Raw genomic sequence first — 24,101 nt, forward strand, 5'->3', positions numbered from 1 at the left:
GGTCAAAGTGATATCTTCTAGCAAGGAATTACAGTTATACATAGTATGTGGATGGATTTACTCACTCAATAATACATACAAAAATTTGATCCAAACATGTTTTGTAGTATATTTTAACGTGTGACGTAGTATCTTTTAATAATCTTTCAAATATACATTTAATGACGTATCGTTTTAATTATGTCTCTTGAATTCTTAATTCTTTGTCTTGAAACACAAAGCTCAGAAAACAAGGTTGCAAAATGTCTGAAATTACAACATTCTTACTTTGTGAAAATTTAAAAAAATATATATATATTAGAGAATCCTGGTGGGTTTTTTTTGGGGGGGGGGGGGGGGGGTTTGCCTGTTTTTCAATTTATGAATCCATTATCGCGTGTTGTTGCCATATGGCAACAATGACATTTTACCATTTAACAGAATACTCCAAATATATAAACTTGTTTAAATGTCAAAAAAATAAATGTTACCTTGTCTCAGATAATGTTTCAATTTTTCCTTTAAGTACTTTTGCCTAAATGTTGAAAAATGAATCCCATTTTGAGAGTGCTCCGAGGATTACCTTCATCATGCCATGTGATTGCAGAAAATCATGACATGGCTTTTTTTTTTTTTTTTTTTAATTATTATTATTATGTTGAAGTTAAAGCCTCCGTTTTTCCAGTTAAACAGGAAAATAATAGTTTTGTATTATTGCAAAAAAAAAAAATTGGAGATAAATGAATTGTTGCCATATGGCAACACCATGCAGTAAAGAGTTAGCAAATTAAGCAAACCATTTCAAATCATTTTAGAAGTGCGCTGAAGCTCATAATATCGCATCAGCTGCTTTATTTTATTATTACAATTATTATTATTATTATTTTATTTTATTACAACTCACATTTTAGTAAACATTTCAAACAGATCCCAACAGAGCACCAGGATTCAAAGGTTCAATTCTTTCTCAAGCTTCAGCAGATCGGATGCCGCTCTGACCTTTGGCAGCTGCCGCCTACAGACCGTGACATTGTTTTTCCTTTTATGTGCTCGTTTTCAGTTGATTTCTTCGCGCCAGCTTTATACACCTCCATCTACCCACTCGCTGTTAAAGCCGTCTCTTTTATGGCCCGTTTTATTCACAGTAATAGAGTCATTTTCTTTATTATTGTTTGTCTGTCCTTCTGGCCATATTTCCTGGAACCGTTTGAGTGAGTCAGAGCTTGTGGGGGGTTTTTTTCCTCTATAATCTGTCTTCATTGTAAGCTAAAAGCAATACAAATCGTGGTATTCCACGAGAGTATGAACGTGTTTTTGTTGGGGTTTTTTTTTTGGAATGTGGCAAAACTCTTGACTTTTAATGTAGCTAATATTGGAGGTTAAGTATATTTGAGCTTTGTGATGATTGCAGAGTCAGTACACCTCTCTGTTTCTCTCTCTCAATGGCTCTCTAAGAGGTACTCTGGGCTCCTTGCGGCTGCAGCTGCGGCTCAGAGATGAGACGGTCCTGCCATCCAGCCATTACCAGCCGCTCACCGAATTACTGTGCCGGTCCGTCGAGACTCACCTCAACGTGAGTCATTACCATGTACAACCCGCTACAGAGAGGCTCTTATTCCAATTTTAGACACCGTAGCTATAATAGTAATTTTAGAAAATGACTTCTTTCAGCTTGTCTGATGACTACAATGGGATGGCGTAGCCAATTTGGTCACTTTAATGGGAAACTGTTACACAGAGCTTATTTTGCTTTCACGGGGGCGGGGTTCATTTTCATACTTGTCTGGATCAGTGTGAATGGGACATTATTTAGAACACCCGTGACAAAAGAGACTTTTCATTTAGTCTCCTGGAAAAAGTATGAAATAATATGAATGCCACTGTAAAGCCATTGTAAGCCATAGAACAGCGCAGCCATGGAACAGTACATCTACAGTTTCATGTCTTACTGAACGCTCTAACATAAGAATATGGTGTACACGATAGGGCAACTGGCCTGACCTGATCATGCTAATCGACGAGACCACGACGTCCGAGAACAGACAGGAAGTAGCCACTAACCTGGTGAAGCTCTTCCTGGGTCAAGGACTCATCAAGGAGTTCCTGGATGTGCTTTTCAAACTGGAGCTGGAAAAGAATAGTACGTGTGTGTATATATATATATATATATATATATATATATATATATATATATATATATATATATATATATGTGTGTGTGTGTGTGTGTGTGTGTGTGTGTGTGTGTGTGTGTGTGAAATCTTATTTAGCAGCACATAACTCAGGATAAAACCGATTAACACGAGATATGTTAGTAACCCATCCACTGTTTCTGATGTTCCTCAGCCGAACCCAACACCTTATTCAGGAGCAACTCTTTAGCTTCCAAGTCAATGGAGTCCTTTCTAAAGGTAACTGAATCATATGCAGTTTTGCGTGCGACAAGTGAATGCAGTTAGTTTTTAATAAACGCCGCAATGTTGTTCTGTGCTGGAAGGTGGCCGGGATGCAGTATCTCCACAGGCTTCTGGGCCCCATCATCAATCGCATTTTTGAGGAGAAGAAGTACGTGGAACTGGACCCTAACAAGGTGGAACTGAAAGAAGCTGGGTAAGAAACTGAGCCTAGCAATGAAGAACCACAGAAACCATAGGTCCAAATCGTTATGCCAATATTTACCCAGGGGAACTTGCACGTATACAGAGCTTAAAGCACCTGCCTTTGCCGGCTTATAAAATAGCACTTGATCCAGCACATAATATTGCTTTGCATTTTATTCTCGCAGTTACTTAAAATACTGAATCGGGGTCACGAAATCATACGTGTGCGTGGGGTGTTGGCTTTTGATTCAATCTTTTCATTTTTCATTTGTCAAATTATTAAAATAATGCCTTAATAAGGTTTTTGTTTACTTAATGCACTCTCCTATACACAAAGTATATTCATGAATGTTCGAAGGATAAGCTGACCGAGCACTAATCTGTAATGCTTACGGCCCACTTGAATTGAATTCATAATTTAATTCATATCAAGTCTAAACACCATCATTGCAAACACATTTTAAGTGTTCTCAGCATGAAAAGTGGTTCTACTCGGGAACCCCCCCCCCCTTTTTTTTTCTTTCTTCAGTAGTCATCACACAGAAAAACTCAAGTGAAGCAAACGTTGCTCTTTCCTCTTGACCTTCTCTGGTGTGTCTAATGCCCTGTGAAGAACCACACCTGGGCTCATTGAGGTTGAGTGCAACTACAATTAGGCTATCTAATCGGTTTGATTAAGTCTGTGTGCAAAACTTGCCTCATTAGCTTCAGTGCCAGTTAAATTCCCCTGATGAGCCAGATACAAAACAGTGACATGATTAGTAGTGGCTCATTTAACCTTTTTTTTTTTTTGTAAGAGTTTGGAGTTTACCTAAAACAGAGGCTTATTCTGGCATAATTTTTTTTTTGTAAATAAATTGTTTCATGTTTTTATGTTACATTACATATGAGAGTAAATGAGAAAGAAATGCTGTTCGCTCTTCAGTCGGCATTTTCTATCCCTGATTTTTTTTTTTTCAGGATTAAACATAAATGCTTGGGTTTAAAGCCGTTGGTCTAGATGCTACTGAAAAGAACCCTGTCTCGGACACTTCTTCTTAAGAAAAATTAGGCAAACTCTTCGGAACTAACCCTCAAATGGAATAATGGTGACCCAACACTGAATATGTGTAACTTTCCTTGTATAAATATTGACATACTTTTAGACTTAAGCCAGCAACTCTGAATACGACCCGAGGTTCAATAAAAGTTTCAAAACTGGAAACTTACTACCTCTTATGTAGTAAGGAAAAAACCCCTTAAAACTAGAATTGTACTAATGAAGAAGTTATTCACTAGTAGACATCCCACTGTTAATAAATTAAAAAATTTTAGTTTAATGTATTGACATGAAATTGTATGTATATATATATGTGTGTATACAGTATCCCACAAAAGTGAGTACACCCCTCACATTTTTGTAAATATTTGATTATATCTTTTCATGTGTCAACACTGAAGAAATGACACTTTGCTACAATGTAAAGTAGTGAGTGTACAGCTTGTGTAACAGTGTAAATTTGCTGTCCCCTCAAAATAACTCAACACACAGCCATTAATGTCTAAACCGGTCTAAATGTCTAAACCGGACTGGCCAAGCATGTCTCCAGACCCTATTGAGCAACTGTGGGGCATCCTCAAATGGAAGGTCTCTAATATCCACCAGCTCCGTGATGTCATCATGGAGGAGTGGAAGAGGACTCCAGTGGCGACCTGTGAAGCTCTGGTGAACTCCATGAACAAGAGGAGTTAAGGCAGTGCTGGAAAATAATGGTGGCCACACAAAATATTGACACTCTGGGCCCAATTTGGACATTTTCACTTAGGGGTGTACTCACTTTTGTTGCCAGCGGTTTAGACATTAATGGCTGTGTGTTGAGTTATTTTGAGGGGACGGCAAATTTACACTGTTACACAAGCTGTACACTCACTACTTTACATTGTAGCACAGTGTCATTTCTTCAGTGTTGTCACATGAAAAGATATAATCAAATATTTACAAAAATGTGAGGGGTGTACTCACTTTTGTGAGATACTGTGTATATATATATAAGGTATTCGTTAAAGGTAATTTGTGCTTACAGTTGCACGGGACTGCATCGTCTGCAGACGGAAGCCGATGTGATCCAGCAGAGCTCCAGCCTCCTCCAGTCGTACCTGTCCGAGCTGATGGCTGCCATCCTGCAGTCTTCCTCCTACTGCCCGCTGCTCCTCTGCCAGGCCTTCCAGCAGCTCTACCAGCGAGTACAAGCTCGTTTCCCAGACCCAGAGTACAGGGTAATGCTCCACTCAGGAAACTAACACCAGGCTTGCTGTAGATTTGGTGCACGTATGAGACAGCCGAGGCATTTGGATCCATTTTCTCTACGTGCTGTACATATACACGCGTTCACTATTCACTGTTCTGGGATTTTCATCGATCGTTTCGTTCATCCGCAGCGTAGAACCAGGAAACAGGTCTAGCTGTCCGTGATTGATTGCAGGGGTTTGCACAAGGTGCATGAAGTGCTTGAAGTACTTGAGTTTGAAGGTTTGAATTACTGAATGTTCTGGGAAACCTGTATATGAGCCCTTTTCCTGAGAAGCGCTCAAAATGCACTTGTCAGGGAGGGAGGGGCATTCTCTCTTGACACTCAGTGATCTAGGTTATATTTCATGAATGAGGAAATCATTTACGATGGCCATTATTTCAGCCTGCCTGAACAAAAAAAAAAAAAGAGAGAGAGTAATATTTATTGTAATCTAAACAGTAATGACGGGCTGTTTTGAAGATATGTGTTAAGTAAGGAATTACTGGTATTAAAGGACGGTAGTAAATCAACGCCAAGGTGGTATTGCGTGTATAACAACACGTCCCAAAGTGATTCATTATGTCATTATGATCCTCGTATGTCACTTATGCCTTGAATGGGTAAGAACACTGCTGATTCCTAACCATGTCCCTTGCTCTTATAGAAAGTCAAGTTCATTGCTGTGACCAGCTTCCTGTGTCTGCGCTTCATTTCTCCTGCGATCATGTCGCCTAAGCTCTTCCACCTGAGGGAGAAACACGCCGATGCCCGCACCAGCCGCACTCTTCTGCTCCTGGCTAAAGTAATTTCAGCTTCTGCATTGAAACGTCGCATTTCCTCGTTAAAATTAGGGTACAGATTTATACTAAGGAGTAAAGAAATCATTCGAATCTTATCCTCCTGCACCTGTTTGACTGTTAGAGATGCTTTTCGACAAATCTGTAACATCTGTTTACTCAAAACTCACTTGAAAGTGAATGCAGAACAGAGCACGTTTATGAATTTTTTTTTTTTTTCTCGACCAAAGCAATTTGCAAATGAAGCTCGAAATCTGTATAATTACTTTTCCAGAGGGAAGAATTTGTGGTTGTGCTTTACCAGTGTCGGTGATGCAGCTCTAAATAAACACTGAAGTGCTTCGGTTTCCACCTGATTGGGCATAAATTAGACAGAACGTTAGGGAAAAGCACAAGTAACCAGGACGACTGTTCTACTCCGGTGCGCAAACGTTGGGTAAAATTACAGAAGAACATCTTTTCTTAGACCGTACTCCTCATGGTAGACGTTGTCGTTTTGAATTCGCGTTACATAGTCACGTATTTGTGACTTTTGTCAGGGGAAACAAGTCGGAAATCTTGTCTTTTGCTTAACTTAACTGGTTTACGAAAACAACTGATCGGAAAGTCCTTGCTTGTGCACTTATTTGATTTGAATCTTATCGAATGTTCTGTTTGTTTCCAGGCTGTTCAGACCATTGGCAATCTGGACACACTGGTGTGTTGCTCCAAGGAGCCGTGGATGGTGCCACTGCAGCCTGCTATCCAGCAAGGCATCGCCCAACTCAAAGACTTCATCACCCGCCTGGTCAGCTGCCATGACTCGGAAGGTGAACGGATTTGATGAATTATTACTTTGTACAAAGTCGATTCATAGTTAGCGGTGTGCTCATTCCAACTTGTCACGTTTAATCACGCTGGAGACGCGTCCGCTGTCAAAGAAACTCATGTTACTGATGCGATTTTTGGACCGGTGAGTCATTCGGGCAGTGTGAATTAGCATAGGGCATTTGTGGGACGCTAGATTGACATTTGTAGCTTATTATCCTTATGGGAAGTGGTAGCTCAGTGGTTAGGCCATTGGAAGGTCGTTAGTTCAAAATCCCAACACCGCCAAGCTGCCACTGCTGGGCCGTCAAGCAAGGCCCTTAACCCTCGACTGCTCAGTTGTATAAAAAAGTCGCTCTGGATAAGGGCGTCTGCCAAATGCCGTAAATGTATTTACTTTGTTTAGCTTCTGTATGTAAATACCTCAGTAAGTCTCGCACTTTGCCAAGACTTGTCTGCGATTTTGCTTCAACAGCTTGTCTTTTTTCTTCCCTCTTGAAGTTAATAAGACAAAAAAAGAAAGAAACAGCTTGTCATGTTGCCGGAAAAATGCAAAGCAAAAAAACCTCCCTCTGTCCTGAAGACTTTCCTGTGATGGAAAACCTAACGGCTGTTCTTTACCTCTGGAGACTCGTTAAATACACATTTCCTCACAGAAAGTTTCACCGTATCAAAGTTTTTCACGTAGTGGTTAGTACGTTTGCCTCAAACGTGGGTTGGGGGCTCGAATCCCGTCTCTGCCCCGTGTGCACGGAGCTTGCATGTTCTCCCTGTGCCTCGGGGGTTTCCTCTTTGTACTCTGGTTTCCTCCCCCAGTCCACAGACATGCGTTGTAGGCGAATTGGCATTTCTAAATTGTCCGTCGTGTGTGAAATGTGCCCTGCGATGGGTCGGCACCCTGTCCAGGGTGTCCCCCGGCCTTGTGCCCCGAGTTCCCTGGGACAGGCTTCAGACTTCCCCCGCAACCCTGCATAGGATAAACAGTATAGATGATAGTTGGATGTTTTTTTTTTTTAGGCTTTAGTTATGTGGAGCGTCCACCACAGAAGTCCTTGTGCAAGTTGTTACTATAGAAACGATAACATGTCTGAAGAAGCATATTCATTTACGCCTTGCAGCCAGGACTGCTGTCAAAATCTATCAACAGTAGTCGTATCACATGGCAGTACATAAATTACGTTATATTCATATCGTCATTCGTACTTTTCCACTAGATCTCGGTTTGCAAACTCGTATGAGTCTCCAGTGTGGCTCCATGGAAAAAGAAGGCTTCCTCCTCCTGCACAAGACCAAAGACAAGTGCATTCTCATGACCTCTCCCTTTAAGAAGTATTACGTCACGCTCAGCAAAGACATGCTGTCTTACTCACGGGCTCAGCACTCCAAGGTGAGTGGCACTCACGTCTCCGGATCGGTCCTTCTCACCCATCGCTCTCGTCCGCAGTATACGAGAATTCTGAACTTCAAGAACGTTTAGGTTTTTTGTGGGGTTTATTTACGATACAGAAGAGCTCGTCCATCTTCCTGCCCAAGATCCGTGCGGTGGAGAAGGTAGAGGAGAAGTGCTTCGGCAGTGCCAATGTCATGCAGATCATTTCGAGCGAGGACTCCGGGCAGCAGGAGACACTCTACCTGGACTGCAAGGTACATTTTCACAAGGGCTTTCAAATGAACGCAATAAAAACAAGAGGCAGTGGAGGGTCTTAATAAATTGACTTCTTTGTGCTGCGTATAATATCGTCCCCCATTTTCTCCCCCAATTTGGTCATTTGCCAATTCCTGTCCACCAGCAAGTTCTCCCCTATCACCAACCGGGCATGGTGAATGGTGCTTCCTCCGAGACACGTGAAGCCAATTACCGCTATCCGCCCTCATCCTCATACATGAGCTTACAGACACTCACGATTGGCTATTGTAGCTGTGATTGACAGCGGAAACACAGTGTGTCAACCATTCCACCCAGAGAGCACGGCCAATCTTGTGATCTTGAGCTCCGTCGCATCGTCTGGAATTTGAACTCACGATCTCTGGAGAATGCTTGGAAGCCCACAGACATTAAACAGTTTGACTTTGGATAATAAAACATGTCCTGTTAACCACAAGCAGCTTGTGTATAGACTTACACAATTGTTAAAAAAAAAATTTATAAGCAAACTCCCACATCTGGTTTGGCTGTTAAACCAGCACAGGCTCATACAAGGGTGTATATTTGTGTGCACCTAGCTCATGTTTTTACCTCGCATGATGGTTTGGAATAATTTAACCTGCTGCCCATGTAATAATATATGGATAGGATGGCAATAAAATAGAGTTGGATGTGGATATCTAGCATGAAAAGGACAGCTCGTCATGTTACATGATGAGAAACTGGACAATGCAAAGTTCTCTGACCTGCATGGAAAACTGATTCACTGTTACTCTGACACTGGAGACTCCTTCCATAAATGTTAAATAAACAGCATCATACAGACGACTCACAAATCAACAATTACACATTTTTGTTAACAAGCAACAGGTCTGGTTGTTGTTGTTATTGTTGTTGTTGTTGTTATTAGGCTACCTTATGTCAGCATCAGCCATGCAAGTTCCTGCGATTCAGATGTTACTATCGAAATGATAACGTATTCTGACCAAATGTGTTTGAGAATTCAGCACTGCCATGGTATAAGATGGAGTATATTTTCTGTTGAGAATAGAATAAAGGTTTCCTCTTTACACGGCTTTCTCTTCAGAGTGTGAATGAACTGAACCAGTGGCTCTCGGCTTTACGGAAAGCCTGCAGTCACAACACCAACACCATGAGCTGTTATCATCCCGGGATCTACAAAGCTGACAGATGGAGCTGCTGCCACCAAAAGGAGAAAACAGGTACTGCAGATATTGTCACCGTGGCACTATGTCCAAATAAGTGCAAAAGTTTGCATCAAGGGCAGTAGTTTGGAATTGAAAAAAAAAATGATCTTTTGATTTTATTGCACTAAAATCCTTTTTTTTTTTTTTTTTAAATTTAACAATTCACCTTGAGTCAAAGCACCCTTAATATAATCTCTCTAACATTTTTTTTATATAATTTTATTTTACTGAATATATATTTTTGATCAGTTATAATTATACTAATCGCACTCTTGGTAAATCTTCCTAACTCAGACCCAGGCTGCGATAAGACCAGACATGGTGTCACCCTACAGGAATGGTACGACCCACTGGATCCAGACCTGGAAGCTCAGCTGATTTACCGCCACCTGAGCAGCGTCCAACACGCCATGAGGTGCTCACTAATCCAGACAAACTGCTCTGGGAGAAGCTTACTGCGATATATTTAACGTTTTAACTCTCCGTCGATAGCAATAACAACGCAGTAAATACAGTGCTGCATATCTGCGTATCTACGGCACGATGCTTTATAAATAACGAGCCTAAATGTAACATGAGATGCTCTCTAATGTCTTCCAGGGATAAATATTATGAACTGATAAAGCAAGAAGCTGACGACGCAGGCGCTGACCAAGGTGACGTGGAAATGCTTTGTTTTCATATTATGCAAAACATGACGTTACAAAACAGTGCACTACCAAAATTAAAGCGTTGTACCACAAGGACATTAAATTAGCTCCGCCCCCAATTGAAACTCTGCCCAGTGTTTTGCTTAAAAGGCAATTCCAAGGCAAGAAGGTGTGTGGGTGATGGAGATTTTAAAATTGAACTTAAAAAACATACTTTAATACATCACCAAGTAAGGAATAAAGCATACTGATGGGAAAATAATCAATGACATGAACTATAGTTACTGTTACCACCCAGAAGTTGATTATTTTCCAACAACGGTACCCCCCCCCCCCCCCCCCAAAGTGATTTATTCCGCTTATTTATACCACAGCAGTTTTCCAATACTTGTTTTTACATCTGCGAAAACAAATTCGTTAACGTCATCGCTCCTTTTGAAACTTGACTCATGTTTCTCAAATTCCACCCAGATCCGAAGAAGGCGGACGGTATAACGAGACTTTTCGAGATTCTCCGAGATCTGCACGACGCTCACGCGGCAGTAGAAGAGGAGGAACGTTTGAAAAACAAGAACGTTTTCCTCGAGTTACAGACTTAACCAGAGGCTCCCAAAACGAAAGACAGGAAGATGTTCGATACTGCGTCCCACACTGACTTCATTTCCAGGGTTTACGATGTGAACCTGCTAAACTCAAATGCACAGCAAGTCCAAATTTTGGAAAGGTTTGAGAGCAGGTTTGCTTTCCATGGTTGTTGTTTGAGGTAAACGAGTTTACATAATTAGTGGGCTGCCTTTTGAAAGCTCATGTGCGTCCAGGGTAGGTCAAACAGCATGTAGTGCATATTTTACATGAGTGTATAAGTGTTACAGATTAATAAGGTCATGAGTGCGAAGGCGTGAGTTTTGGCTGGTTGTTCTTGCTTATAGGCACTTTATCACGCTCGGTATTTTATCATTGTGTTATATAATCATGCACGCATGATATTTTTTCCTTTGTAAAATAGCAGAGGCCACAAGTTTACAGTATACTCTCATTTTTTAAAATATTACGCTTCCTGTATACCATTTTTATGTTGTTGTTTTTTGTTTTTTTTTTGCAATTCTGCGCTATTTATTCATGTCCCGATCTCTTATTGACTCACAGAAATTCATGCTGTGTCTGAGGTCTGCCACAGCATCAATTTGACCAATTAGCCACGTTATCGATGGCTTCTTGATCCACTCCGGTCTCTATTCAAATGTGTAGGTGCAAGACTGATCAATACTTCAACCCCTGAAGTTGGAAAGGTGGTGGAGATGTGCATCACCATGAAGGAGTCATTGTTTTGGGGGGTTTCCACGCCCCCCCCGGTTGTTTGTTCATAAGGGGCATGTAATTTCATCTACAAAAAAAAAAAAAATGGAATTCTAAAAAGACGAATAAAGTGTAAGTGTTGCGTGTAAGTGTTCTACAACAAACCCGACAATCCCAGATTTAAAGCGAAATCAGCAATCAGTACAGTTCAGCGCAAAAGTTTGCATCCCCTATGGTTTCTGGGTGCGGGGAGAAAAAAAAGTGTAAGTTTATACGTCTGAGAAACTCAGTGTGCTGAATATCATTGTGGAATAAATTTAAATGATTGATTTTTGTCCTAAGCGTGTGCGAACGTTTGCACCCGACTGTATGAAGTGGGAAAGATTACAATACAGTATGGTACTGTAATACATGTCAGATATTACAATCAAGGAAACTACAATTTCATAAAGTTAATCAATGAAGGCAAATATTGAAACAATTGGTTCAACAAAAAAAGCCTACTGTTAACCTGACGTTAAAAAAAATAAATAAAAATACGTGCACATGAATAGTGAATTCTGTTGAATTCACTGCTCAAATCCGATCCTTGTGAACGCTGTTGATTCCCTTGCATTCCCTCTGGACTCCCACCAATGAACAGCTCATATTATCTCCGCTTTATTGACAGTATTGCTAGTGATGCGACACCCGGGATCCTCCATCTGCACTCAGTATTGATATAATCAATCAATTACTCAAATCTCAAAGTATAGAGTTTCTACTGTTGCCATGCTTCAACTTGTCAATTGTCAATTTTGTATATTGTATTAGTTAGTCCCAAACCAGTTTGTATTATAGACCTGTATTTCTGATTGTCTTTTATAGTTTTGTTTTTTGTTATGACACGAATGTAAGATACGGCGCCCTCTAGTAATATAGGCACCCTTGATAAATATGAGCAAAGAAGGCCGGTCTTTATTGTTTAACCTTTTGTCCAAAAAAAAATTCACAAAAACACTTCGCTCTCATGGATATCCAACAATTGCAAACAAAACCCAGGTTTGCCAAAAAGCAGAGTATTTTTGTGATTTAAAAAAAAAAAAAAAAAAACGAAAGGTTAACCAATAAAGACCATTTTCACAGACTTCTTTGCTCATATTTACCAAGGGTGCCAATATTAGTGAAGCGCACTATATGAGGACCTTTTTTTTGTAGGGATCAGCCTTGTTTTGTACACTAGATGGCTCTGCAGCATTGAAATATTTATACTACAAACTGGGCCATAGAAATCTGTGAACCTGTAGAAGGTGTGAAATAATACAGCTATTTAGATTGATGCATTGATTAGAAATGTACACAAACTGACCCATGAAAAAATGATTAAATTGAATTGAAAAGTGACACCCATTCAAGCAAAAGTTCAGTGTTCAAATTCAGTTATCAGTTCACTTTGTCTTGTAGCATAATTTTGAAACTCATCTGCTACAGTAAGCCTGCTTTTGTGAAGTACTCATTTATAAGCTTATTATAAAGTGTTGGGTAATGATGGCAGAATAGATACTTTCTGTAGGATGAATTATGTGTATGTGTCGGGACTAGGATCCCAAAAAGTAGTTGTGTGGGTGGTTCGATATGAAGCTAGCAAGACAAAGAATGTTCATTAACATATGGTACAAGCATATATATATATATAGGGTTGTGAGGTTGCCTGGAGCCTATCCCAGGGAACTCGGGGCACAAGGCGGGGGACACTTTGGACTAACTTTCTGTTGAAGTGGTGGGATTGGTCACATTTTCTGTGAGAGCATTGGTGGAATGGTCAAAGTTTCTGTGGGAGTGGCTGGGATTGGACAACTTTATTGTGGGAATGGACAAGATTGGTGAAGAGTGTCTGTGGAAGTGGGCAGGATTGGTAAAACTTTTAGTGGGAGCAGGCATGATTGATCAAGAGTGTCTACAGGGGCAAGCCAGATTGGTCAAGTGTTCTGCAGGACCTAGTGGGATTAGTCAGGATTGTCTGTAGAAGCAGGGAGATTTGGTCAAACTTTCTGCAGGAGTGGGCAAGATGTGTCAAGAATGTCTATGGGAGTGGGTGGAATTGGTCAAACTTTCTGCGGAAGCAGGCGGGATTGGTCAAATTTTCAGTGGAAGCAGGCGGGATTGGTCAAATTTTCAGTGGAAGCAGGCGGGATTGGACAAATTTTCAGTGGAAGCAGGCAGGATTGGTCAAATTTTCAGTGGAAGCAGGCGGGATTGGACAAATTTTCAGTGGAAGCAGGCAGGATTGGTCAAATTTTCAGTGGAAGCAGGCGGGATTGGACACATTTTCAGTGTAAACAGGCGGGATTGGTCAAACTTTCTGCGGAAGCAGGTGGGATTGGTCAGATTTTCAGTGGAAGCAGACGAGATTGTCAAACTTACTGCACAAGCAGCTGGTAAAGAATGCTTCTGGGAACAGGTAGGATTGGCCAAATTTCTACAAGAGCAGGCAATAGTGGGATTAATAAAACAGTTTGGCGCACCTGTACTGTAAATCACTTTATATAGCACATTTTTCATTTTTAATCAAACAGCCTTTTTCGATTATAGTAATAATCTCCTGTCTTTTTGTTGTTAACACAAAACTGAGTATTAATTTGTACAGAACTGAGTCTGGTTATGTCCAAAATCGAATACTAAATAGGTAACATACTAAACCTACTATCTCAACATACTAACGTTGTTTGGAACGGAGCCCGAGACTGCCTAATAGTCCGTTGAAAGCATTTTTATTTGTTCTCATATTTTGCCTGGTTTTGGAGCTTGTAAAAGGTTCATGAAGTATATATGAGGTCACTTATAAATGGAGTTTAGACACTTATAGGCACTGCTTGCCAATAAGAAGGTTATTGACCAGAATGAAAACTGCCACATGGGTATGTATTCGTGTGTATGACGGCCAGTTAATAAATCTTTGTACTATATAAGCCTTGTGTTCTGTGTTTCATAAAAAAGGAGCTGTTTAAGTGAATCACTGTGTCTTACAAGCTGGAGGAGGAATGCGTTTCCTGTTTACGCCTGTGAAAGTCCATATGTTTCACTCATCGGCTTGCCCACGCAAAACAGACTAGCACACAGCCTGCTGTCGCGGGCTACTAAACAGTAGGTGTATGTGTGGCCATAGGTGGCATATTTTCACAAACTGTTTAGTACAGTAGTGTGCACATTTCTATGGAGTCCTACTCTCAGGCTCTGTGTTATAGCCTACCAAGGCAGTGAGAGGTCTACATATAGCACATACCTTGTCAGAAATAAAGGCTGGAGAAGTTTGTACCTTTATCTCCAATGATTTCTGGGTGAGAAAAAAAGGAAAATGTACTTCTGTTTTACAAGTTCTAAAAAAAATTAAATAAAAAATAATGTTAAAAAATTAAATATGGGTGTTTCCTGAAAGAAGACAACAATCCAAAAGATATGTCAAGATTAGGAGACAAAAAGGTTAGTCAAAGTTGAGTGACCCTCTCTGTTTCCAGACTCGATCTGAAGAAAGCACTGGAAGAAATTTGGCAGAGGTACGACATGTAAGGAATAAAACACTTATTTATAATTATGCCTCCTTTTTTCCCTCTTAAAGTTAATAAGACAACGTTTCTGAAAAAGTCCTCTGTGCTATCCAAGTTGGAATATTAAAAAAAAAAAAAAAGGTATAGCTTTACCTCTGTTGGATAAATACCGGAGATTCCTTCGACAAATGCTAAATCAATGTCTCCTAACTGAACACTTTAATCATATCAGTGATTAAAATCCATTATTATAGAAAATATGACATATTAAAACAAGTGCATGAATATACACCTTGCAGCTGGTCTGACTGTCAGAGCTGCTGTTACTGAAAATGAATCACCCTCTGACCAATCAGAATCAAGCATTCAACAGTGCTGAGTAAAGATTGGTCGAGCATTCTGGGAATTGGGTTGGGGATGAATTTAAAGGGACTGCAGCAGACATTCTAGCATACATGAGAGTTGTCTAGAACCAAAATGATCTGAGGTGAACATCCCAGTGCATTAACCTGTGAGGGGCCAAAAATTTGTACTGGCTCCCCTGTTTGAGGCTACCACCGTTATGACAGTGTTGTAGCCTGAGCATGGCTTATAAAAAAAACAACAAAAAAAAAAACGGTAGCCCTTCTTTTGTGCCAGGTTATATTAACACTGTTGTTGGACCTATAATTCATGCATTTCCATGTGTACGCTAAAATGACTTGAAGAATACATGGAGTCAGGTACTGTAATTAAACTGAGCAGGGGTGTTTCAAGTGACCTCAAATTACATCTCTCGGAGGTCTATTACCCCATGCAGTTTTAATGAATAATATCTACATAGCTTGTTATTGTGGAACCGCATGAACTATATTTTAACTAAATTTCTATTAAATAAATCCAGTTCTGTAAGGTCATTATGTTTATGTCCTTCTTCAACAGCCTTTTAGCTTGTTCTTGCCCCTTTTTGCCACCTCTTGGTGTGTTCTTGCCTCTCTTCCCCACCCTTTAGTGTGTTCTTGCCCCTTTTTGCCACCCCTTAGTGTGTTCTTGTCCCTTTTTGCCACCCCTTAGTGTGTTCTTGTCCCTTTTTGCCACCCTTTAGTGTGCTCTTGCCTCCCTTCCCCACCCCTTAGTGTGCTCTTGCCCCTTTTTGCCAACCCTTAGTGTGTTCTTGTCCCTTTTTGCCACCCTTTAGTGTGCTCTTGCCCCTCTTCCCCACCCCTTAGTGTGCTCTTGCCCCTCGTCCCCATCCGTTTGTGTACTCTTGCCCCTTTTTGCCACCCCTTAGTGTGTTCTTCTCCCTTTTTGCCACCCTTTAGTGTGTTCTTGCCCCTTTTTGCCACCTCTTAGTGTGTTCTTGCCCCTCTTCCCCACTCTTAGTGTGCTCTTGCCCCTTTTTGCCACCCCTTAGTGTGCTCTTGCCCCTTTTTGCCACGCCTTAGTCTGTTCTTGCCCCTCTTCCCCACCCCTTAGTGTGCTTTTGCCCCTCTTCCCCACCCCTTAGTGTGTTCTTGCCTCTTTTCACCACACTTTAGTGTGCTCTTGCCCCTCTTCCTCACCCCTTAGTGTGTTCTTGCCCCTTTTTGCCACCCCTTAGGGTGTTCTTGCCCCTCTTCCCCACCCCTTAATATGTTCTTGTTTCTCTTTGCCACCCTAAGTCTAAAAACCTGGACACACCACTGAAAATGAGCTGTTTATTAAACCAACAGGTCTGTCCAGTCAGTTCAGGACTCTGGCTGCCAGAAATCCTGCATTCCTGAATTCCACATATTTACAGTTTTTTTTTTTTTAGCAGTAGGAGTCAGTGGCTTACTTTTCCCGATTAGCCTGCCTAAGTGATGAACGACTCCGGAGCGGCTCGCCGGAAGTGCAGAAATTCCAGAGGTAGATTCCGGTCCATTTGTGGTGCATCAAGAGCAAGGCTGTTCGATTCCAGAAATCTGGGAATCGACTCCGATTCGTTTGGGTCGATTCCGCACAATCATGGTCTGGATTCCATTCTTTCATTCATTCATTCAAATCTCTAAATCACGTGACAAGAAATGAGAAAATTGTAAAACGAAAAGTGAAATATGAACATCGTATTAAGGACCTTGGCACATTTACAAACGTTTGAACATTCACGTAGAAACACTTGCAGTAGGCTATAATTTGAAAGGATAACTGACCCTATTATCCTTCAGGTAGCATCGATGTAAGCCAATTTTCCTATATGTTGCATTGTTCTGTTTTTGTTTCCCCCCCTCCCAACGTAAAAGAGTGCAAAATGCTTGTGGAGTCGAAGTTTTAGAATCGACTCTTGAGGTCCAATTCCTGGAATCCAAGAATCGACTCTTTTTTTTTTTTTGGTAGCGATTCGCAGCTCGAACGCGCGCATGTACACATTTCTGACTAAAACCTAAGTCCATATTTACTGCTTTAATGCAAAAAACCCCCAATACAATCGAGTTTAAGTTTAATTCACCTTCCTGCAGCATTTCAGTTAAAACCAGACACACGGAAAGAATCACTAGAACATAATCACAGCTATAACGCTGAAGCTACAGTGGGGAATATACTGTATTTAGCTGGAGGTCTGAATGAATAAACAGTGTTTCTGGGTGTTTCTGTCTAAAACAATGATAGAAGAAAAACGCGGAGAGGTTTTAATGATTAAAACAAGGGACACAAGTCTTAGAAATGAACCCTGTACGATGAGAAAACGAGTCAGTTTAACATCATAAAACGAGCCTCTATCTAAAGTGGCCGGCTTTTCTCCCTGCAGTTAGCATCCCGCTACACTCCACCCTCTCCACCTCAGCATCCATGTTTTTCGCATCCGAGTGTGTGTGTGTGTGTGTGTGTGAGAGAGAGAGAGTGTGTGAGTGTAGGGAGTGGCAGCCACGGAGAAATCGCATGCCGGCAGATACGCGAGTGATTTCCATTCAAAGGAAAACGTGAAGCCGCTCTCTGGTTAGGATTTTTATAACGGCTGGACTTTATGAGGTAAACGCCATTTTTTGTTTTGTTTTGCTTTGCTTTAACGGCTGCAGCGCGTGACAGGGCCGCGAGAGCAAACACGCCGCATAGCCAAAACAATAGAGCTCAGTTTAGTCTGCGCCGCTGACACGTTTATAAACTTTAAGGTAATGTCTTCACTGTTTTTGTCTTTCTCATTGTGCCCTCTTCTCCTCAAGGAGTCATTCCCAGGGCTTAAACGCCGCGTTAGATGCTGAATAAGCCTGTATAACCTCTTTGGAGAAGGAGCTCGTCTGCTATCTTGTCTGTCTATCGCGAGTTAATATTACAAAACATATATATATTTATATTTTTTATCATCTTTGAGGGTGAATTACATGTCACAGGATTGGCTTGAGAGTCTGTCTTGTTGGTATACATGCTCGGAAAGGTTAGGGAATGTCTCATATTTGAAACTGGTGTGCCACATCTTAATGTGAAAAAGCTGTCTTTAGCATAGCCTTCAGGGACTTGTCTGAATCCTCAACATGAGGGTGGCTCGATATGAAAAATCCACGGTATGATCACCCTGCAGTCTCATACCGCGGTTTCCGGTATATCACGATATCTGTTTACAGCCAAAAAAAAAGATGACACTGAATGACATTACACTGGGAAGGTACCAATTTATCTAAAAAAAAAAAAAACAACAACAACCCCGAAACAAAGAAAAACATTTACACGGGGTCCAATGGTAGTCTCGTATTGTACAGGTGCGATTTAATTTACTACTAAATATTAAACACTACTATTAGGTAGTAAACACTTCCCGAGTCGCGAAGCGAAAAACGGGACGCGTTTCGTATAGTTTGTGATTGTTATTTTATCGTATTGTCAGATTGTTGCCGGGATTTTGGTTCGCTCCGAACGGAAATAAGCTCCTCTTCTCTACTCCAGCGCCTCTTCGACCGGTTGTGAATGGCGCGTGATCGGATGACCACGTTCGTAGAAAAATACGACCCGCCGGAAACCCGTTCCTCCTGCGGCCTATTCCCTGCGACCTGTTCCTATTGCTGTCCGGATACGGGGGTTTGATCACTGAGGAGGGGTACGTTAAGAAGAACGCGCTCCAAAACGCGTTGAGTTCGTTTTAAACGGATGTGTACACGTAGGACGGGACAGGGAAGTAGATCCTGTGAAAATAAGCAGGGCGATATTAATTGCACGTCTGCGTCACACCTCCGGGGTTGGGGGTTCGAATGCCACCTCCGCCATGCGTGCATGGAGTTTTGCATGTTCTCCTCGTGCTTTAAGGGGTTTCCTCTGGGTCCTCCGGTTTCCTCGCCTGGTCCAGAGACATGCGTTGTAGTCTGAGTGACATTTCCAAATTGTATGTATTGCGTGAATACGTGTGTGATTGTGCCCTGTGGTCCAGGGTGTCTCCTGTCATGTGCCCCTAGTTCCCTGGGATAGGCTCCAGGCTCCCCGCGACCCTGTGTAGGATAAGAGGTACGGAAAATGGATGGATGGATGTTATAAATGATGACACGTTTTCCACCTTCACATTTTTGATAATCATTTCTTTTTACACTATGCGATTTCGCCTTTTAATCTTTTAAGACTTTTACTTCAGCAAGCACTGGTGTCGTTGTTTTATTCGACGCCCCCTTGTCGTTTTATTGTAAATTCCCTTTTCTGTTTTGTTTTCCAGTCATGCTTGCCTCACGAGTTCCTGCGATCTGGAGACTCGACATCAATTCCCAGCTCGAATACACGTGTATACGTTTCTAACGTTAAAAAAAAAAAAAAAAACAGTCCATATTTTGTTGTTGCACTATACGAGATGATCACAATAAAAGAAAATCACGGATGAATTCTACAACAGTTTTCCCTGCATAATTCGTCAACGTTTCTCAATTGTCACTACCGTGTTTGTAGCTATCTCGTGAGTTCCGTGTAATCCGTACGTAATTGTGTAATCCTTACGCAAGATGCCGTACTCCACTCGGTCGTCGTAGCTGCGATTTTGTCTGTGACAGCCGAAAATCGTACCGTGCGATTTATTGTAATCCGGCAGACTAAGACTAGCTAAATTACTTCAGATCCTATTGGGTAGCTAGCTTAAAATACTTTTAATTAAAAAAAAGACAAAATTGTGATGTTTGTGGGTTGTATAGGGAGTAACAGTGTAATAACCGTATAACTTAGACAACATCGCAGTTTTCGTGTTTGGAAATAGTTCATTCAGTAACCAAAATCAGGGTAACAGGTATCCAGGAACATGCTAAAGCCATAATTGTTTATTTTTATTTTAAAATTTGCATTAATTTATCTGGCCCATGCTTCTGTTAAAAAGGAAAGCGAGCCGAACAGTTAAGCATCTTGCTTAAAGACGTTGCAGTAGCTCTGTGGTAGTCATGGGAATCGAACTCATAACCATCTGGCGATTAGCGTGGAACAGAAACTGCCGACTCATCACTACTTTCATATTCATTTCGCGCCTGTAATAAATCAGAAACCATTACTCAGGGTGTGGCTTGGTCTTAATGTATGATAATACTCGCCATCATTCAGTCCAACTCAATTTTACTTGTATAGAGCTTTTAACAGTAGATTTAGCAGCATTACTGAAATCCAGATGTTGAGTTAGATCCATAATGAACAAGCCAGAGGCAACGGTGTCAAGAAGAAAAAAACAATCAGTGAGACGACACGAGGAAGAAACCTTGAGAGGAACCGATCCTCTTCCGGGTGACACCGGACAGCGGCGTTATAGATCGCTCAGTCTTCCACAACGGTTTACTACGGTACTGTGAAAAAGTATTTGCCCCCCCCCTCGTGATTGTTTTCAGACTATTTGGTTTCAAAATGAAGTATGAGACATGGAGAAGATGAGGAAACACAAAGTAGTTTTTAAATGATGATTTGATTTATTGAGGGGGAAAAAGTTACGCAACATCTGTATCACCCATCTATGTGAAAAGTAATCCCCCCAACAGCCTAATAACTGGTTGTACCATTTTTAGCAGCAACAACTGCAACCAAATGCTTTCAAAAACTAGAGATCGGTCCTTTTAATGTCCTGCCACAGCAGCTCGATGGGGTTCAAGTCAGGACTTTGTCTAGGCCATAGGTTCTCAACCTTTTGTAACTAAAGCCCCGCAAAGCCTCCCCTATCATGCCCCCCCCCCAACTTTTATTGTTTTTTTAATATAACTTTTATAAAACTATATAACGGACAGGTATGGAACATGAATGATCAAAAACATTTCTGAACACTAGAACTACTTTGAACAAGAGAACTAGGCTGTAATAACATGGACTATTTTACATGTAAAACATATTGCATTACATTCGTCTTACGTTCTTAAAACATTCACATATGAATGATGTAAATTGGGACGAAGGGCACGTCTCGTTATACAGGACATTGTTAAAGCTCCGTCTCTCAGCCCCTCACTGAACCGAGCAGACGCAGAGAGTGGTGTGAGAGCAGCGGGAAATCGAGACCTCGTGCTTGCAGGACAGTACTGCCGACATTTGGAAAGGTTTGTCCAAAAAGTCACTAGATTTGTCGCTAGGCGCTTTAAAAAAAAACAAGCCGCTAAAGGGGTCTGAAAAGTCGCTAAGTTGGCAACACTGGTCTGCACTGACAGCTAGATAAAAGGCAGGCTAAGCTCCGCCTCTCCCCAGCAATAAATAAATACAGAAGGACAGGGAATGCGGGGTTTTTCATTTATGCACATTATATTTGAAAAGCAATAAAATAAACTGAGTACCCAAATGATGCCCTGTCTGTTTTTTTTTTCCTTGAAAACAATTCGCGCCCCTCTTCCAGTCTCTCCCCCCTGGTTGAGAACCACTGGAGTAGGCCAATCCAAAACCTTCATTCTGTTTCTTTTAAACCATTCAGAGGTGGACTTCCGATCGTGATCTTAATGCATAACTCAGTTGCACTTTTGAACTTCAGATCACCGACTGATGACCAGATATCCTCCTTCAAGATTTTCTGGTAGCGAGCAGAACTCATTATTCTGTAGGGATGTGTGAAGAGGCCAGTCAGAGTTTGCGTTTATTCTTTTCAAGGTCTCTTCCTCGTTTTTTCCTCAGGAACTTTTTTCCTTCATACAGTTCGGTTGGATTCTCCACTATGGAGAATCCGTCTTTGGATAGAATTTTTTTTGTTAGTGTTGGGAAAACTTTTATTAGCCTCTACAGGCATCCATACTATTTGCAGTAGCCAGTCTTTCACTGATCATGGTCTTTGAGTTTTGAAACATCTGCCCTTGGGAGTGTCTGGCTAAACGAATGATGTTCTCGGGTGCATTCAGGGAACCGAAATTGAAGGATCATGGTAAGTAAATCTCGCATAAGTCATTTTATCTTAGTTGCCGAGGTCTGAAACTGTAAACAAAAGGGGGGAAAATGATGGACCAACAGCATCCAACCAATCAGGACAAAGAGTTGTCTCTACTTTCCGGTCAGTGGTGCTGCTTGTTAACTCAGAAAGTTACCGCTTTTTAACTAATATTCAAGCTTTTAGGGATCTGGTTTTGGAAGGAACGTTGAAATGAAGGCTTGTATTGTTTTGAAGTTGTTAATATGGGGTTGTAATTTAGGTTGGAGTTTACTAACGGAGAGCAAACGTCTGTTTCTGATCAGATCACACGTCTTCTCAGTCCAACAGGTAAAATGGAGAGAGAGCGACCCACGGTCTGAACGTCTAGTGCCTCGTGGAATACCCCTCCCCTCCCCCCCTCTTAGCGGACACCATGAACATGCTGAAGTCAAGCGGCCTTAAGATCCCCGGCAGGGGTCCGAAGCACTCCAGCCCAGTGGGACGAACCACCACGGGGTCACCGTCCTCCCCTGCAACTCAGAAAGACAGTAAGTCGCCATTTTGTCCCTAATCTCTCACTGCCAGTCCCCAACACACAGGAAGTAATGATGCTTTCGTCAACGGTTAACCATGATTCAGCTGTTTTCACCAGAGAAAATGGCAGCAGGGAATATCTTAATTTCAGAGCGTCAAGATCAGGAACGAGCTTTTTATTTTTTCCTGCATCATGATTGCTGACACAGACCATGAACTGAGTAATAATCTCTAGGGCTGAGTACTACAGTACATTGTGTGATACAGAAGGGCGTCATGGTTCAGCGCCGCTGTGGAATGCTTTGAGCGGGAAAAAGAGGAAACACAGGAAGTGAAGTCTCGCTATGTAAACAGCAAGCAGCCTGTAGCTGCACATGGTTTATAAAGGGATCTCTCGTTTGCTGTTTATCAGGTTATGTTATGGCGGAAACACTATTTGTCTTATATACGAGGCACGGCTATCAGAAAGAGCTTGCATTGTTTCTAAACTTAACGTAATGATCCATCCAACATCAGTGACATTTTTTATTGCTGTGGTGTAGGAGCTTGCCCTGTTTTTCTCATTTTTATAGACCTCGTAATTTCATCCACCGAACAGAATTATGGGCTTGTCTTCGCCAAGAAGCAAGGGCTTATCCAAAATATGACATCTGGTCTCATGATGTCCCCCAAATCAAACACAGGGCTGGAGATGATGCTGATTATTGGAACCTGTACCACTGCGCTATTGGCATAAGCAAAGTAAAATACTTCGGCGCGTGCAGTTATTGGAAAACACTCAACTTCGGGGTGGTAACAGGATCTCCGCTACTTGCTGAAATCTGTTCTCATGTACCAGCGCTAAGAAGATACATCTTTAGGTGTTTAAGTTGGATTAGCCCTACAAAAGACCATGCAGATTCCATTCAGATTGAATTCATCCCATGAATAATGCATGCTCTCGGAGACAGCCTTCAGATTGGCGTCACTAGCTGGAATATTTCTAAATGCACTTGTCTGACTACTTGGTGTTCATTGAGTTTTGGGTTTGGCCCTCTATAAATTAAACGTTTTTACATACCTTGACTTTACTTCAAGATGTGACCGTCTGTCCAATCCCCATCACGTACGTCTCTGCCGGAACAGAGCACGTTTACGTTTGAATAAATAAATAAAAGGGGGGGGAAAAAAGAAAAGAAATGCTTGTACATATAACAATGTGAATATAACATTGGCAAGCGAGGGCAGGGCTAGCTGTCGAAGAGCCAGCTGTAATTACAGCCCAATTCACCAAACGTGACATTAGACAATGGGACAGCGAACAAGCAGTGCATTTGCGGTTATTTTGGTTCTCTAGGTCTGTGTAATGAGTATCATTACAGTATAAACACTTTGGTTTTGCAGAGCCTGTAGCTTTGGAGCCGATTCCGCATGTAGAAAATGATTTGGCTCAAACAAACACGCGAAACAAAATGAATTCATCGTCTGTGTGGCGAGACTGCTAATGGATATTAATTAAGCTTTATTTTGAATTTGACTTGTTGGAATTGAACG

At 41.4% G+C, this 24,101-nt stretch overlaps 2 protein-coding genes across 4 annotated transcripts in view; both read left to right on the top strand.

The window, feature by feature from the left end:
- The window catches only part of rasa4 (RAS p21 protein activator 4), a 38,135-nt gene extending 22,395 nt beyond the window's left edge, over positions 1–15,740 (top strand). The window contains exons 9-21 of the mRNA XM_053618098.1: positions 1,435–1,552; positions 1,966–2,119; positions 2,326–2,390; positions 2,477–2,589; positions 4,643–4,835; positions 5,514–5,651; positions 6,311–6,455; positions 7,668–7,840; positions 7,960–8,097; positions 9,186–9,321; positions 9,601–9,721; positions 9,907–9,962; positions 10,428–15,740. Coding sequence (XP_053474073.1) covers positions 1,435–1,552; positions 1,966–2,119; positions 2,326–2,390; positions 2,477–2,589; positions 4,643–4,835; positions 5,514–5,651; positions 6,311–6,455; positions 7,668–7,840; positions 7,960–8,097; positions 9,186–9,321; positions 9,601–9,721; positions 9,907–9,962; positions 10,428–10,555 — 1,678 coding nt within the window. The 3' untranslated portion in view covers positions 10,556–15,740. The remainder of the gene's footprint in view (positions 1–1,434; positions 1,553–1,965; positions 2,120–2,325; positions 2,391–2,476; positions 2,590–4,642; positions 4,836–5,513; positions 5,652–6,310; positions 6,456–7,667; positions 7,841–7,959; positions 8,098–9,185; positions 9,322–9,600; positions 9,722–9,906; positions 9,963–10,427) is intronic.
- A 1,654-nt stretch (positions 15,741–17,394) lies between these two features.
- The window catches only part of clip2 (CAP-GLY domain containing linker protein 2), a 34,099-nt gene continuing 27,392 nt past the window's right edge, over positions 17,395–24,101 (top strand). For 2 of the 3 annotated variants that reach the window (XM_053618091.1, XM_053618092.1), the window contains exons 1-2: positions 17,396–17,743; positions 22,375–22,582. In XM_053618091.1, coding sequence (XP_053474066.1) covers positions 22,468–22,582 — 115 coding nt within the window. In that variant the 5' untranslated portion in view covers positions 17,396–17,743; positions 22,375–22,467. Of the gene's footprint in view, positions 17,744–22,374; positions 22,583–24,101 lie in introns of all 3 variants that reach the window. The other variant, XM_053618090.1, reaches the window with a different exon arrangement.

Source organism: Ictalurus furcatus, chromosome 28 (assembly GCF_023375685.1).
Source record: "Ictalurus furcatus strain D&B chromosome 28, Billie_1.0, whole genome shotgun sequence".
In the NCBI taxonomy this organism is placed as follows: domain Eukaryota; kingdom Metazoa; phylum Chordata; class Actinopteri; order Siluriformes; family Ictaluridae; genus Ictalurus; species Ictalurus furcatus.